Source organism: Camarhynchus parvulus, chromosome 2, assembly GCF_901933205.1.
Source record: "Camarhynchus parvulus chromosome 2, STF_HiC, whole genome shotgun sequence".
In the NCBI taxonomy this organism is placed as follows: Eukaryota; Metazoa; Chordata; class Aves; order Passeriformes; family Thraupidae; genus Camarhynchus; species Camarhynchus parvulus.
The window spans coordinates 151,088,003-151,104,828 of NC_044572.1; the positions used below are offsets into that span (position 1 = coordinate 151,088,003).

The 16,826-nt window shown below is 46.4% G+C and overlaps 1 protein-coding gene across 1 annotated transcript; it reads left to right on the top strand.

The window, feature by feature from the left end:
• The first annotated feature begins 1,879 nt into the window (after positions 1–1,879).
• On the top strand, positions 1,880–15,590 carry MAPK15 (mitogen-activated protein kinase 15). Its single transcript, XM_030971845.1, has 13 exons — positions 1,880–1,974; positions 5,403–5,501; positions 5,764–5,793; positions 7,864–7,954; positions 8,087–8,217; positions 8,914–9,077; positions 10,587–10,726; positions 11,133–11,190; positions 11,958–12,095; positions 12,316–12,421; positions 12,846–13,137; positions 13,383–13,525; positions 14,929–15,590. Exons 1-13 carry the CDS (start codon positions 1,906–1,908, stop codon positions 15,133–15,135), a joined length of 1,668 nt encoding a protein of 555 aa, XP_030827705.1. The 5' UTR covers positions 1,880–1,905; the 3' UTR covers positions 15,136–15,590.
• The last annotated feature ends 1,236 nt before the right edge of the window (positions 15,591–16,826 follow it).

A 16,826-nucleotide genomic window follows, 5' to 3' on the forward strand; every position in this document is an offset into this window, starting at 1 on the left:
TGCCTTGATTGCCAGCTAAATCTGTGTGAGTTTTGGAAATTACTAATGGAGAACAGAGCTTTCATCTGGAGTCTGCGAATGCAATATGCAATGAGAAGGAACTGAAGGATTTGGAGAAGACAGAAACACTCAAGATTCTCCTGGAAAAGCTTTCAGCACAAATGTCTGAGAATTACTCATTTAATATTTTTATGCAACTGTGTGTATTATTCAACAGAAAAGACTCAAATAACGTAAAGTGAATGAAAAAAAGGTAATGAAAGTGTAAATTAGCACCCACCCACCCCCTCTCCACAATGGTATTTAATAAACAGCCAACCGGTGTGAAAACATCAGATTGTATTGTTCTTACTGAATTCAGTACATTCAAATACAGAAATATTTTCTGGACTGTTTAAAAGCTTACCCAAGAGAAAAATACCAGAAAAATCACCACACGAATCCTGCTTTAAAATTCATCATCTTTTTAACAATCCAGAAAATTTCACTACAATAGGTTAAAGTTTCTTCTCAAAATAAACTTTAAACATCAAGTTCACAAAGAATTAGGAGCTTGAGCAGAAGTTTATACAATACAAGGGTTGTTCTCATCACCACCATCCACAGGACAGCACAACCAAGTCACAATTGTCCACAATTGAATCCACAATTGTCACAGCTCAGCCTTGAGCTTTGGAGTCTGCTGCTAAGTGCACACACACAGCTTTATGTCTCTATGAGCAGGATAAGGCAGATAAATGCACCCCAGCAGACAGAAACAATACAGCCTAAAGGAATTAGTGAGTTCCTTCCGGAATCCTAAATGAACATTTAAAACTAAACTGAATGCAATTTCTTTAAAATCATGGGCTGAGAAGAATAAGCCTCTTTGTAAGAGTCAGAATGTGTAATTATATAAAAGAAACCTGCACACAAAATGAATTATGTCAGTGATGGAAGCATACACCAACAATCTAAGTCCCTGCATGACCGAAGATGCCAATTCACTAACAAATCTGAATTTGTATCTCAAAGAAACATTTACAGTCATAAAAATCCATTGCTAGATTGCATGAACTAAATCTACGTTCATAATATCCTCATTAAAAAAAGCCACAACATAGTATCTAGTGAGGGCATTCGGCTTGGCAATTTTGATTTCAACCATCTAATTCAGACACAGGTCAGAAATCTCTATCTGCTATAAAACACAAGAAAAAAAGCAAAGCTCTAGAAAGCATTACAAAAGTGTTAACTCTCACTGACAAATGGCATTAAATAAACTTTAGCCTCATCAGAGAAGTTGGAATTGGGTGGGGGTAGGGAGGAAGGATCAAAATTGGGGGGAAAAAAAACCAAAGTATAATTTAATCTCAGAATGGTTTACGTTGGAACAGACCTTAAAACTCGTCCAGTCCCATCAACCTGCCACGGGAGGGACACTTCCCACAGTCCCAGGCTGCCCCAATGTCCCATCCAGTCTGGCCTTGGGCACGGATCCAGGGGCAGCCACAGCTCCCTGGGCACCCTGTGCCAGGCCTGCCACCCTCACAGGGAACAATTCCTGCCCAATGTCCCATCCATCCCTGCCCTCTGGCACTGGGAGGCCATTCCCTCTTGTGCTGTCCCTCCAGGCCCGGGCCCCAAGCCGCTCTCCGGCTCTTCCCGGGGCGCTGCAAGGGGCTCTGCTCTCCTCCTCCTCTCCTCCTCTCCTCCTCTCCTCCTCCTCTCTTCCTCCTCTCCTCCTCTCCTCCTCTCCTCCTCTCCTCTCTCCCCGCTCCTTCCCCTCTCCTCTTCCCTCGCTCCCTCTCCTCCCTCAGGGCCCGGTCTCACGGCGCCCCCTGGCGGGCCCCGCGGTGTGCCGTGCGCATGCGCGGTGCGCGGGGCGGTTGCCATAGCAGCGGGAGCCAACAGGGAGGTGCCGCCATGAGCCCGCCCGAGGTGGAGCCGCTCGTGTGCTGCAAGTACGAGATCAAAAGGCGCCTGGGCAAGGGGGTGAGTGCCTGGCGGGGGCTGGCCTGGGGGAGCCGGGGCGGTCTGGGAGAGCCGGGACGGCCTGGGAGAGCCGGGGTGGTCTGGGGGAGCCGGGGTGGCCTGGGAGAGCCAGGGTGGCTTGGGAGAACCGGGGTGGTCTGGGGGAGCGGGGGTGGTCTGGGGGAGCGGGGTGGCCTCAGGGAGCTGGGGTGGCCTGGGGGAGCCGGGGTGGTCGCGGGAGCTCGGAGGGCCCATGAGAGTTCGGGGGGCCCGTGTGGAGCTCTGGGCACCGTGAGGGCTCCGGGCGGCCCCGGGGAGCTGAGCGGGTTTGGGAGTTCAGGCGCCCGTGGGAACTCTGTCGCTCAGGGCCCGCTGGGACCCAGGGGAACTCCGGGGGACTGTAAAGTAAAATAGATCTGAGTCTCAAAGTACATTCTCTCTATGCCTGCCAAATCCTTCTACATTTACTGTAACCCCATCACTTCAGATCATGTTGCATCAAGTCGTATCTTCTTCATAAAATGTATTTTTAAACTTAAGCGAATGGCAATTTCTAAGATATGTCTCCTCAGACAGTCTCTAAACCCTACCGAGTTCTCTGCTTTACTATTCTGGCAGCTCTTTGCTATCATTTACATGAGTTGATACGAGTATTTAAGTATTTCCCTCATTGTGTTCACAGAGTCAAGGAGTCACTGAGGTGGAAAAGCCCTCTGAGCCTGTGGAGTCCAGCTGCTCCCTAGCAGTGCCAAGGCCACCACTGACCCCTGTCCCCCCCTAGTGCACATCCACATGGGTGTTAAATCCCCCAGGGCTGAGGACCCCCCTCTGCCCTGAGGCAGTCTGTGCCAGGGCTGCACAGCCCTTTGCAGAAGAGTTTTTTCCAATATCCAACCTAAATCTTCCCTGGCACAACTCAAGGCTGTTTTGCAGTTGCCAGCAGGGCAGTGCTGTACCACTTACCTGAGGTACTTGTACAACTGTTTGTACTGCCTGATGCATGGGAAAGGTCCTGGTGCCATGCTCCAGGACCACACATGTTGCTGGGAAGCCTCCTTGATGTCCTTAATGAGTGTTTAATCACTGGGATCATACATTGCTGCTCTTTTGCTTTGTACAAGTATTTAAACAGTAAATGGGCATTTCTGAGCAGGTTGTAATCCCTTTGTGTAAAGGTAAAGCAGCTCCTAGGCTGTGGAGAGTCCAGATTCAAATCTATGGCCTAACATGAAAAAACTGGATCTGTACCCCAAGTGAGACTGAGTAATCATCATTTGCAAGCATCACAGAATAGGGAAAACTCAAGTAGAAGTTCCTGTTCCCTTAACAGACAACACAGGTTTTAATTGAAAAAAAGATTTAGTGTTGGACCTGACAGTGCTGTGTTAGTGGTTGGACCCAGTGGTTTTGGTAGGCTTTTCCAACCTCAGCAATTCTGGGATGCTGTTACTACAGACTTTGGTAAAAAGTCTCTCTCCATCCTTCTTACCACTCCCCTTTCAGTTCTGAAAGAGCACAGTAAATTGTCCCTGGAGCCTTCTCTTGTCCAGACTGAGCACCCCAGGTGTCCCAGCCTGGCTGCAGAGCAGAGCCCTGGACCCTCAGAGCATCTCCATGGCTCTTCTCTGCAGCTGCTCAAACTGCTCCGTGCCCTTCTTGTACTGAGCAGCTCCAGGCTGGATGCAGTGCTCCAGCTGGAAATCTCACCAAAGTCAAATGGGGGGAAGAATGATCTCTCTCAACCTGCCAGCCACACCATGTCTGGAATGAGCCAGTTGCCATTGGCATCTTGCCACCTGGACACACCTGGGCTCATGTTCAGCCACTGTCACCAGCACCACCAAGTCCTTTCCGGCTTCCCAGCCACTCTGGGAAGTGGAAAATACACACTCCTTCTGCTCAGCTCCCAAGCTTGGCACGTTTCATGGGGTTGTTGTGACCCAAGAGCAAGATCCTGGCCCTGTTGACCTGTGCACCACTGGCCTGGGCCTATCTATCCCATCCCATCCCATCCCATTATCGCATCCCATTATCCCATCCCATCCCAATATCCCTTCCCATCCCAATATCCCATCCCATCCCATCCCATTATCCCATCCCATGCCCAGCTTCTTGGGGCAGCTGGTGCCAGGGCCTGCCCACCCTCACAGGGAAGGATTTATTCCCAAATCCCATCTAAACCCTGCCCTCTGGCAGTGGGAAGCCCTTCCAAGTTGTGTTGTCCCTCCAGGCCCTTGTCCAAAGTCCCTCCTGAGCTCTCTTGGAGCCCTTTCAGTTGCTGGAAGGAGCTCTAAAGTCTCCCTGCAGCCTTCTCTTCTCCAGGCTGCACAACCCCAACCCTCTCAGTGTGTCTCCTGAGTCTGTCTCCTTGGCCTGATCTCTCTGTCCTCCACGTGGCTCCCATCAGCCCTGCCCCAGTGCATCCCTGAACCCATTCTGGTTCCACGGCAGCCCGGGCTGCATGTCACGATCCATCCTTACGAACGGGGTTCGTGATGGTTTGTGGATTGATCTCAGGGTGCAGAAAGAACCAACACGGTGCAGGGGATTTGCAGTAATAATCAAAACAAATGCACCTTTATTGAATGACCACAGCAAAATGCGATAGAGGGATTAAGGGAGAGGAAAAGATAGAGAAGGAGAGAGAAAAGAGAGAGAGAAAGAGGGGGATATAGCTACCAAACGTAGAGACGAAGTCCTTTGGTCCAGTCGAGGATACACCTGTTACGTCGGGGAGATCTCAGAGGCACAGTTCATCTGGGCCCCAATTATACTCTTTTTCCATGGGGGAAGGGGAATGGATTTTGCAACTGAATCAAAGGTAGTTTATAGTATCTGGGGGAAATAATGATATTTGGATAGGGGTACACACAGTCCCTGTTCTCAGCAGTGGGCGTGAGCCATTGTTTTTGTGGTCTAATGCTCACACCTCCAACATCCATCTTGCTTTGGGCAGCTTGCCTCCCCCACACACCTCGCCCGGGCTGGGGGTTTCAGTCCTAGTTCTTGGAAAGTATGAGAGGGGGCCTTCTCACATAGGGGTTTCATGTCTCAGTCCTTGATGGAGAGGCTTCTTACATCTCAGTCTGTGTGTCACAGTGATTGTAAAACAGGTGAGGGTCTTCTGTGGGAGACCCCCTGAAACTCAGAAGTCCAGCCAGGCCAAGAGGTGGGACAGCTTCCAAGGCTATTGTTGCAAAAAGGGTATGGTGCCCCTTTCTTCTTCTCATTGGGCTCAGTGTAGCATACAGCAAACACACCTGTGAAAACAAAGCTTAGCAATGCTCTCAGATCTCAGGGCTTTGTGGCATGTGACTTTTTCCTACAGAGAAGACGGGGGTCTTCTCTTCAGTGGTCCTCAAATGATGATCGTGAGGCAGATGAGGGAAAATTCGGACAGACTCTCACAAGGTGCCAGCACTCTGCTCACCTGTCCTGCTTCTCCGCAGGCCTACGGCATCGTCTGGAGAGCCACCGACCGCCAGACAGGAGAAACAGTTGCTGTTAAAAAGATTTTTGATGCTTTCAGGAACAGAACAGATGCTCAGGTGAGAAATTACTGTCCTGATGTGTTCTGAGACATGGTGGGATTCCATAGGTGTTTTCAGGACTTTTGTCTCTGAAAGATGATAATTCTGCACATAACAATACAGTCGGCAGCTGCATTGGGATAAAAACAAGCAATAAATATCAAGCTTTGTGTATCATGGCATGTATAAAAGAGGAGTGGATTTAACCCTGTCATTGAACTGCATCTCTGTTCTGCTGTTCTCTTGAGGTGATGATAAACTGTTTTTTCTTTATTTCTAGAGAACATTTCGAGAGATTATGTTCCTGCAGGTAATGTCCGTGTTCCCCTTCCTCTCTGATTTTTTTATTATCTCTGATGTCTAAGTATTTTCTTCCCACTGTTTTCCAAAATGCAGCAGTCATTGATCAGTGTTGATAAGTCTTTAATTTCTTTTCTGCACCATCTTGGCAAAGAGCCTTTCAGGGTGAACCCACCTGAATAAAACACTCTCCAGTTGGGCTTGTTTTTACTCTCTCCCCATTTTTAGCAATGCATCTGTTGCACAGCACATCAGCACCTTCTGTCACTTATTGCTGCTTTGTGGATAGAAACTATTTTCTCTTACATTTTAACTGCCATGATTGGAGGATGGCTGGGGTGGGAGAGGGATTCACACTCCAAAATTGTTTTCCTCCATCATGCTATAAGAAATTTAATCACTTAAAATAATCTAACCAAAAGAGAAAGGGAAGATCTGCAGGGAATAACTTAAGACTACTCTTGTTTTGATATAATTGATCTTATCAGTGGCATTCCAGTTATCTGTCCACTCCTCCTTAGATTTACCATGTAGAAACATCAATATTTTGGAATAATGTTGTTATAAATTGTGATTTTCTAAGGACACAAGTGAGGCAGGGCTCATAGAAGAGGTATTTCCTAAGACTGCCAAGTTTAAGTAGGAAAGAGGTTTTTTTTTTACTTTTTAGTCATTCTTGAAGCCTGAAATAGAAGCTGAAAACTTTAAAGCTAAAAATATCAACAGTTCCTTAGAAATAAACTACCTTAGAAGTTTGATCATCCCTGAAGGTGCAGCACTCCTGGAATGGATGGATGGAGTAGGAGCAGGGGAAAAAAGGATATTTCTTCTGAAGGAACGGAGGAGTCACTTGGCAGAGGAGGGCAGGGAGAGGGAAGTTAATGTACTGCTCAGCCCATACTTCCATAACTTCTGGTGCTCAATAAACTTTAAGAATTTTAGTTTCCCCTCCTATTTTAAACCTCTTTCTTGAGGTTCCAGACTGAGGGCTCAGAAAGGAAAAGACGTGAAAAATACTCCATTATTCATAATTGCATGTTTGTCTTAATTTGTTTGTCTGTGCATAATAATTGTTTTGTTCAATCTTGATGTTGATCACGAGGTCATTTGATGGACTAGGTTATTGTTTTATGTTGTGTATCTCAATTATTCTAATTGAGAAGCTGCTGTAGAGCCTGTGGTGTGAATGATTCTCTGATGCTCTGGTCATTGCTTGCAGTTTTTGTCTTTGCTGTTCTGTTGTAGTTTACGGGTGTATTTTAGGCCAACTTTAGAATGTCATTTTGGTAGGTGTGTTAGTAGCATGATTATTCTTTAGGCAAAGATTAAGAGAACTGGCCCTGACAAGATTTTGTTTCAAGGTAACGTGGTTTTTTAGTACAGATTGAAGTTTTGTCATGACTTTCTGTTATCAGTTCCAGGGCAAGGCAGTGTGAGACAGTGGAATTTTCCTTCTTAAATAGCACTCAAGTAACACTGTCCAGATTTAACCGCATCTCTAGAACAACATCCCCTTTTGGGTAAAAACCTTCTTTAGATCATTTGGATGGGTATCGTGGCTATGCTCAGAATGAAAACAAAGTGTGTGATGGGCTGGCTGTGTCTCACTGCCTTGTGAGTGTGTTTTCACAGGTTGCTGCAGGTGAATGTGTTGTTTTGGGAGCTTTCCTGGATGTTACACATTATAAAATGTCACAGTATTATGAAGTGTTTACAGTGTCCCTGGCTGCACAGAAGTGGGAAATAAAAGCTGTTAAAACTGGGGATGAACTTAATGATCCCATGATGTCAGTCATGGGAAATGTCAATGTCAGTCTGCAGAAATGTGAGGGTGGCCTCCACCTGCAGTGTGGTACTTGTGGTACCTGTGTTCAGGTATCTCTGTCTGATCTCCATGCAGTCAGTTCCTCAGTGCAGCCTGTGAGTGTCTGAGCCAGCCCTCAGATTGACATGTTCTGATTGTTTGGGGTTTTAACTATCAATGTTGATGACAGCTATGATCGATTTTCATGCCACAATAATTCTAATTCACAATGATGAAAACATATGATTTTGACAGCTGGGTCTCTTCCCTGTGCAGGAATTTGGAGAACATCCAAATATCATCAAGCTGCTCAATGTTATCCCAGCAGAGAATGACAAGGACATCTACCTCATCTTCGAGTCCATGGGTGAGACTCAGCACTGCAGCAGCCAGACAAACCCAGCCTCTCTTAGGAGTTATCTTTGTTGTCACTTTGATAGTGAATGCTCATGGTACTATTGATATTTACTGATGTCAATATATTACTGGTGTATTACAGAGACTGATTTACATGCTGTGATTAAGAAGGGGAATTTGCTGAAAGACATCCACAAGTGTTACATTCTCTACCAACTCCTGAAGGCAACTAAATTCATCCACTCAGGGAATGTTATTCACAGGGATCAGAAGGTACATTTCATTCATGGTCTGTATTCTTCACTCCAGTTTTCTGTTGAACACTAAATCAAATCACAGATTGATTTGGGATGGACCTTCAAAGCCCATCTGTTCCCACCCCCTGCCATTGACAGGGCCACCCCAGGTTGCTCCAAGCCCTGTTCAGCTTCAGACAGGGATGGGGCAGCCACAGCTTCCCTGGACAGCCTTTGCCAGGGCCTCACTGCTCTCACAGGGCAGAATTCCTTCCCAATATCCCATGTAACCCTGCCCTCTGCCAGTTCCCAATATTCCATCTAACCCTGCCCTCTGCCAGTTCCCAGTATCCCATGTAACCCTGCCCTCTGCCAGTTTCCAATATTCCATCTAACCCTGCCCTCTGCCAGTTCCCAGTATTCCATGTAACCCTGCCCTGTGCCAGTTCCCAATATTCCATCTAACCCTGCCCTCTGCCAGTGGGGAGCCATTCCCCTCTGTGCCACCAGACTGTTTTCAAAGTCCCTCTCAAGCACTTTGGGCACCCCTTTAGGCGCTTGAAGGGGCTATGAGATCTCCCCTGGAGCCTTTTCTCCCCACAGTCCCAGCTGTCCCAGCCTGTGTCCGTAGGAAAAGTATGAAGAAATGTACAAGTATGAGACTAGTAAAAGAACCTTGATAATTGCTATTCAGAGAGTACCAGGCTGATGGGTTGTGCTGTGTCCCCTGCAGCCCTCCAACGTGCTGCTAGATGCCCAGTGCAGGGTGAAGCTCTGTGACTTCGGGCTGGCACGCTCGCTGTGCCAGCGGGGGGAGCCCCGGCCCGGCCCCGCGCTCACCGAGTACGTGGCCACGCGCTGGTACCGAGCGCCCGAGATCCTGCTGGCCTCCCGCCGGTGAGTCACCCAGGGCAGCCTGACACTGCTCCACTCGCACGTTTCTCTGTCTAAAAGTCTTCAGTGTTTCCATTGTCAGTGTCATCAGATGCAGTGTCACGTCAGCAGTCTGTTTTCTCAGCGTACAATTCAACTTCTGCAATACAAAAACCTCTTAACATGTACATGTCCTTCCTGTTGTGAAGAACACCAATCACTTGTTTTTAAAATTTTAAAAGTTTAATAGTAATAAAATGGTTATAAAAATAGTAATACAATTAGAGTAATAATAATTTGGACAAATTGAATTACGACAATATGAGACAATAAAGACAAAGAGTTACCGACGTCCGGGTACCTTTTCTGGGCATCACAAGCCCGAAAAAGGACCCCCGTTAACAGAGGATTAACCCTTAAAAGCAACACCTGTTGCACATTCATACACTTCATACATGATGCATAAATTCCATTCAAATACAGGATTCTGTCTGGTCATCCTCAACTTCTTCCTTCTAATCCTGACAGCGCCTTTGAGGCGGGAGGAAGTTCGTTTCTTCTGATAAGGGAGCGATAAATTCTTTTTCTCTGAAAGATTTAGGTGTCCTGTGGCTGCTATCTGATGCGAGTGCCTCATTGCTGTCTTAAAAAAATCCCACTAGCATAGTTCTTATTTTAATTACAAAAGTTACCTTTTAATTACAAGACTACATTTATTATTAAAATGTTAATACAGCACTACTAATCAATACATCGAAATACATATGGTAAATATCTGCATAGAGCCATAGAATATGCACTTTTTCACACTGTGTTCTTAGAGTGTCAATGGACGTACACAAGCAGCTCTTGTCACCCTTTCTCCCACCAGACTTAAGTCTTCTCCCTTAAACCCACAACTTTCCAACATCTGCTTGAGAACGTGGATCCTCTTTTCCAAATTGAAGCAGTGTTTTTTGATAGACCTTCACGAAATATTCCCTAATCAAATTTTAAACCAGCTGCCTGTTTGTCGGGCTTAGTCCTTTCTTCAAAAATTAAATATGAAAAAACAGAAAAGTCAATAAATATATGCAGGGTATTATGCCAAATTTTGAATGTGGGTGTTTTGCAAACTGTCCTATACCCACTGTTTGGCATTTACTTTGCTTAAAAATGTGATTATTAATTGTAATTACTTTGAACATGCATTATGACCAAAGAACAATGTATATCTTCATTCTTGGTTGTATGAAAAGGATATAATACCTTGTTCTGGCATTGCCTTTAATATATTACCTTGTTCTAGCATTTCCCTTTTATGGTTTCTTAGACTAGACTTTGAGTAGGATAAATCTCCTTTCTGTTTCATGCTTGCCAGTCTCATAAGTCCCAAATGTTATTCAATTTATAGTTCAAACCTGTGAGCATTTGTATTTGAGAAGTCACCAAGCACACTTTCTAGCGAATAAATCAATGCAGGTGATGTGAATACCAGGTACAGGAAAATATTTGCTTGATTTAATCCTACCTCTGTTCTGTTCCTATTTGTAGTTACACTAAGGGTGTGGACATGTGGAGCATCGGCTGTATTCTTGGAGAGATGCTGCTTGGAAAGCCTCTTTTTCCTGGAACATCAACAATGAACCAAATAGAGCAGATCCTGAGGGTCATCCCTGCTCCGTCCCCAGAAGGTAGGACCCTGCTGTGGGGAAAGGGATCTAGAGAAGGGGTTCAGTGGCAGAAAGCAGCCTGGCTGGGTCAGGGAAGGAGGAATCTCATTCATTCTGGCACCTTTCCAAAGGAATTAAAATCCTCATCTTGAATGTCAGTGTTAGAGAAAAATCAGAAATTCAGATGTCGTGGTGCTCTGCATCTGTTGCTGTGAGAATGCAAGTTTATGAAGTGTATGATTAATAAATAGGAATTCAAAAATCAGCTTAGAAAATTCATAAGTATTCCATCCCCCTTCCATAGGTCTCCGACCGAGTTCTGTGTGGATAATTTCCTATGTTAATATCAAATATTGGCTTTCCTTCATAAACTGTGCAGCTCTGCTAATCCTCATCTTGGCAGTAACAGTATTTTTAATTCTTGCAGATATTTTGGCTCTGCAGTCAGAGTACAAGGCCTCGGTTATTAAGCACATGAGTTCCAGGTAAGCCTGAGGTGTTTGCGTGTCTCAGATCATCTAATGTAGGACCCTGGAGTCACGGAACCACAGAACAGTTTGGGTGGGAAGGGACCTCAAAGCTCACCTCATTCACCCTGACACGGACAGGGACACCTTTCACTAGACCAGGCTGCTCCAAGCCCCATCCAACCTGGGTTCCAGGGATGGGGCAGCCACAGCTTCTCCAGGAAGCCATTCCAGTCCCTCAGTACCCTCACAAGCAATAGTTCCTTCCCAGTACCCCATCTAACCCTGCCCTCTGGCAGTGGGAAGCCCTTCCCACTTGTGCTGTCACTCCAGCCCTTGTTGAAAGTCCCTCTCCAGCTGCCTTTGAGCCTGTTACAGCCCTGAAGGGGCTCTAAGTTGTCTCCTTAAATAAAAATTATTTAAAATATGAGTAAGATTTGGTGCTTAAAACTGATTTTTTTCAAGATACTTTCTTCTTCATTATGTTCACAATTGTATTTAGGATTTCAAAATCCAAAACCAGATTTTTAAATTTTATCTTGTCTGTAAATCACAGAGAAGTATGTTTCTATAATCTCAGGTCTAGATTTGCGGGATCATGGGGCTGGGAAGTGATGAGCTTTAAGGTTCCTTCCTGGCCAAACCATTCTAAGATTCAGTGATTATGGCACACTTGGTGAGTGAATTGTGCCTGGTGTCACCTTGGTGTGATCCTGGAGCTGCCATTCCTGCCTTCACTGGAAATTAGACACTGAGAGCTTGCATCATTTTCTTCTGACTTGTAGGCAGCGAGTAGCATTTGAGGAGATTTTCCCATCCTCCACTCCACTGCCTGCCTTGGATCTGCTGAGGAAACTTCTGGTCTTTAACCCTGACAAACGGCTCACAGCAGAGGAGGCTCTGCAGCATCCTTACGTGAGCAGGTGAGAGTGACACCAGTGTGCAGCTTGCCCTGATGTCTTCTGAGACATTACAAACCTGCTCTTGGCACAAATTTTCTTTAAGTGCATCACAGAAAAAATGGCAAAGCTAATTCTTTATTTTCTCCAACCCTATTTACATGAGATTGTTTAACAATCCTGTTTAAATTTTAATAATCTGTTTCCAGTCAGTGAATTACATGACGTGTTCTCATTCTCTCAGATTCCACTGTCCTTCCAGGGAGCCCTCTTTGGATTTTGATGTGATCCTTCCTTTGGGTGATGATGTCCAGCTGTCTGTGGCAGAATATAGAAATAAATTATATGAGGTACTTTCATGCTATTTTCCCAAATCCTAATCCTCCAGGTTACCTGCCATTCTTGCACACACTTAACAAATTCTGTCATTGTCTTGTCTCTGTGTTCCCCTGAGATTTCTGTACCGGCTGGCACAGTTACACCTGGGTGTTTGATCAGTTCCATACTGTCCTACTCTTTGAGACACCTTTACATGTAAAATTCCCACAGGGAAAATAAAAATCTCTGAAGCATGATGTCTGAGAAAGATTCATAGAATGGTTTAGGCTGAAAGGTACTTTAAAAATCATCTAGTGTTATTTACTTACCCTGTAAAATAAATTGTTACTTACCCTGTAAAATAAATTGCAGATATTTATAAGTATTCTTCTTTGTTTTGATGTTTTATTTTTCTGTATTGCTGTGTTAAGTCTAACTAGCTTTTCTGTTCTGCAGATGATCCTTGAAAAGAAGTCAAAGAGCCTTCCAAAGGAGCAAGGGCAGAGAGAAAACATTCAGCTGAGCCAGTCTGAGTGCAGCACAGCTCTGCCAGGTGCCAGCTCAGAGGCTGCACCCGCCAGGAAAGGCCAGCAAGAGCCAGCACCCCCTCTGCTAAATCCTCCACATGTGCACCCTGGAGCCACAGCTGGGGCCCAGCCAGCAGGGGCCAGCCAGAGCAAGGATTTGGGGAAGAGATCACAGATGAGTGTGATGACGTACAACCCCATCACACACACCACTGTGCAGAGTGGGTACCACCCTCCTACACCGGGGTGTGACCCACCTTGGGCTGTTGGTCTGGGGAAGAGAGAGTGATGTAAAATAAATGAAGGAATTTGCATGGTAAAATGAGGGGCTGGAAGTGTGGGAGGGAAATGACATGAGAACAAAACACTGGTGAATGAGTGTTGAGTATGGGACTGTCCCTGCCTCAGTCAATGTGTTCTGTGTTCTTCTGATTTTCCTACTTTCTCTCATGTTTTTCTTCTGCAGGAAATGCAAATCCTGGTGCTGGGATCGGGAACTGTTCTGCACCACCTCAACAGTCCAGAATCTCCAACAATGAGAAACTAGGGAGACAAATCACATGGCCAAACACTCGGCTCTCTCCTACAAGTGTGCAGAACCTTTACAATGTGAGTAGCTTAACTTCTAGCCCTTACCTGTCGTAGCCTGGGTCACAGCAACTCCCTGTAGTGCTCCAGAAAGCTGGAAAGGGTCACCTGCTGCTGCTGATGACAGCAGCTGAACATGAGTCCAGGTGTGCCAAGGTGGGCATGAAGCCAGTGGCACTTGGCTTGTGGCAGCCACGGTGTGGCCAGACACCCAGGGCAGTGACCATCCCCTGTGCTGGGCACTGCTGAGGGGCCTCCAGTCCTGGGGGCAGCTTTGGGCTCTTCACAACAAGAAGGGAGGGGCCCCACTGAGGGGCTGGAGTGTGCTCAGAGAAGGAACAGAGCTGGGGGAACAGAGCTGCTGGAGCTGCAGCAGGAGTTGTGGAGAGAAGGAGGCACAGGGAGGACCTTCTCACTCTCTGCAGCTCCCTGACAGGAGGGTGCAGCCAGGTGGGGTCAGGGTCTGCTCAGGAAACAGTGACAGGATGAGAGGAAATGGCCTCAAGTGGTTCCAGGAGAGGTTTAGTTGGAAAAAAACCCACCTGCAAAGGGCTGTGCAGCCCTGGCACCGACTGCCTTAGGGCAGTGGTGGAGTCCCCATCCTTGGGGGGGTTTAACAGATTTAATGGCACTGGGGGACAGGGGTCAGCGGTGGCCTTGGCAGTGCTGGGGGAGCAGCTGGACTCAGTGGGCCCAGAGGGCTTTTAGTGATTCTCTGATTTCATGATTCTGTGGATCTAATGAGTTGCTGTTGCTGAGCTGTGAGGGTGTCAGTCCTGTCCTCTCTGCTCCTCCCTCTTCCCTCATTTTGGCCATGCTTCCTTGGAAAAGTCCTTCCCCTCACTGGGTTCTTTTCTTGCTCCTGCTTTTTTCCTTCCTGAGCTGGCTGCCTGCTGGCACCTGCAGAGGTGATGGAGGAAGCTTGTGACAAAGGAAGAGTATGGAAGGAGGCAGCACAGATTTCACTGAATCACAGACTGCCTGGGTTGGAAGGGACCTGAAAGGGGGGTTCCACCCCTCTGCCATGGTCAGGAACACCTTCCACTAGTCCAGGTTGTCAGAAACCTTCAAGCATTTCCAGTAGCACACTTGTAGCCCACCTTCCAGTCCCTCTGATTTGGAATCCCTTCCAAAATGTTTTCAGAGAAAGAGGAGCCATTAATTCCTCAGGATGAGATTGTGGAGTTTGCTGCACATGCAGGTGTAGACATGACCAATGCATTTGGAAGGATCTTTAGGGAATTCTGACCAATTTTCTGTGACAAGAAGAGCAGAAGAGGGAGAAGATCAGCCTACACATGCCCTGAGTTTGTGTTTGTTTCCTGAGAGGATAGTACTGACCAAAGCCAAACCTGTATCCTATTTGCACTCCAAAAAGCTGATTCCAGCTTATTAATCTTTCTTGGCTTTTCTTTCTCACACAGAATCCTAGAAATTCTCAGTGTCCCAGCAAAGATGTTCGTCCCCTTCTGAAGCCCAGTAAAAAGATATTCCAGATCACTGCAAATGTGGGAGCTGCAGGTGATCCAAGGGCATCCATGGGCAGCTACTCCCAGGCCTATGGAACCATCAGTAAATCTGCACTGCAGAGTCTTCCAATAGCAAAGGCCTCCAAAAACCCTGAGCAGTGACTGTGGAGATGTTCCAGACAGGTGAAGGACAGCTCATCCCTCAGCCCCTGACAGGGCAAGAGCAGCAGGGGAGAGCACACCAGGAGGAAATGCTTTATTCACTGCTTAGGACAATGTCCTCCTCTCCTCTGGACAAGCTCATGGGAAAGGGATTCACACTCCTTGTTTGAATTACTGCAAAAACCACAGAAAACTGCATTATTCTGATACTTGAGTGGGTTTTAGACATATTCAGGGTCCAGGGGAACCTCCTGAAGTTCAGCAAGGCCTAGTGCAAGGCCAAGAAAATCCTCTGAAGGCTTGAGTCCGTCTGTTCTGGAGATAGGCTGGGAGAACTGGAAGTGTCCAGCCTGGAGGAAAGAAGGCTCCAGGAACACCTCAGAGCCCCTTCCAGTGCCTAAAGGGGCTCCAGGAGAGCTGGAGAGAGACTTTGGACATGGGCCTGGAGTGATAGGACAAGGGGAATGGCTCCCCACTGCCAGAGGGCAGGGATGGATGGGGTGTTGGGAAGAAATCCTTCCCTGGCAGGGTGGGCAGGCCCTGGCACAGAGAGCCCAGAGCAGCTGTGGCTGCCCCTGGATCCCTGGAACTGTCCAAGGCCCGGTTGGGACAGGGCTTGGAGCCGGCTGGGACAGTAGAAGGTGTCCCTGCATGGCAGGCAGGGGTTGGGACAGGGTGACCTTTAAAAGGTCCTTTCCAACCCATTCCAGGATTCTTCAGCAGTCTGCCTAAATGGTGGATATTTTTTTGAGCAGAACATGTAACTGTTCTCTGAAGACCTAACTCTTCACAGATAATCTTACAGCCCTTCACTCATTTCTATGACTGTTCTAGGCTAGATGAACAGAATTCATTATGGTCTGGTTTTGTTAAAATCAAGTAGAAAAACATTTGAAATACAGGTGGGTTCTTCTATAATATTTAGCAGCTTCTCTAGTATGTAATATTTTAATAATAAATCCTTTATATTGCACTGCAGAAAATCTTTGTCTTTCAAGCAGCATTTGCTGTGTTGAGAGGGAAACTGCCTATTGGTAGGGCTGTCTTCTTCAATTAATAATTGGTCATTTTTATTGGTTTTGCTTTCAGAAAGCAAAGTTTCATGAGATACTATTGCTGAGACATCATAAAGGTGTTGCCAGAACAGTGGGACTACAGAAAACTTTATATTCCTGCTTCGGTGATGATTTTGGATACATTTTCCTCATTAACTTGATGCTCTTGTCTCTGTCCCTGAGGATTTACTCTACCTGTGATGAATGATTGTTATTCCCCCCAGCTCTCTCAGCTGCTCCAGACCTGTCACCTCATGAACTCCACACTGCTTGGCCAAGGCAGGACTTTGGATGCTTATTTAAACTCAGACTCACCTGAAAAGGCCTCCTAAAGCCAAGCCCTTCTCCATGAGTAGCACCTTAGCAAGTCTTTGAGCTCAGCCCCTAAAGCAGGTAATTCCCTTTACACAAGGGAACAAACCAGGCCCCACAGGCTCAGTAAACACAAAAGCTGGAGAAGATCAGAACCACAGATTAGGCAAAAACTTTGATTACAACTATTTTTTGTATGTAAACCTTCAAAAAGGTGCCTCCTGTGTCTGATCCATTGTGAGATACAGAAAAAGTGTAACTGCGCCTGAGAAAACAGAGCTTTAAATACTTTTTTCCAGTTAATACCTGTGTGTGCATTTGTAT

Excerpts from the sequence above, each read along its gene's own strand:
- MAPK15 (XM_030971845.1), top strand. The coding sequence starts at position 1,906 with ATGAGCCCGCCCGAGGTGGAGCCGCTCGTGTGCTGCAAGTACGAGATC. Across the intron at positions 1,975-5,402 it reads AAAGGCGCCTGGGCAAGGGG|GCCTACGGCATCGTCTGGAG; the intron begins GTGAGTGCCTGG and ends GCTTCTCCGCAG. Across the intron at positions 5,502-5,763 it reads GGAACAGAACAGATGCTCAG|AGAACATTTCGAGAGATTAT; the intron begins GTGAGAAATTAC and ends CTTTATTTCTAG.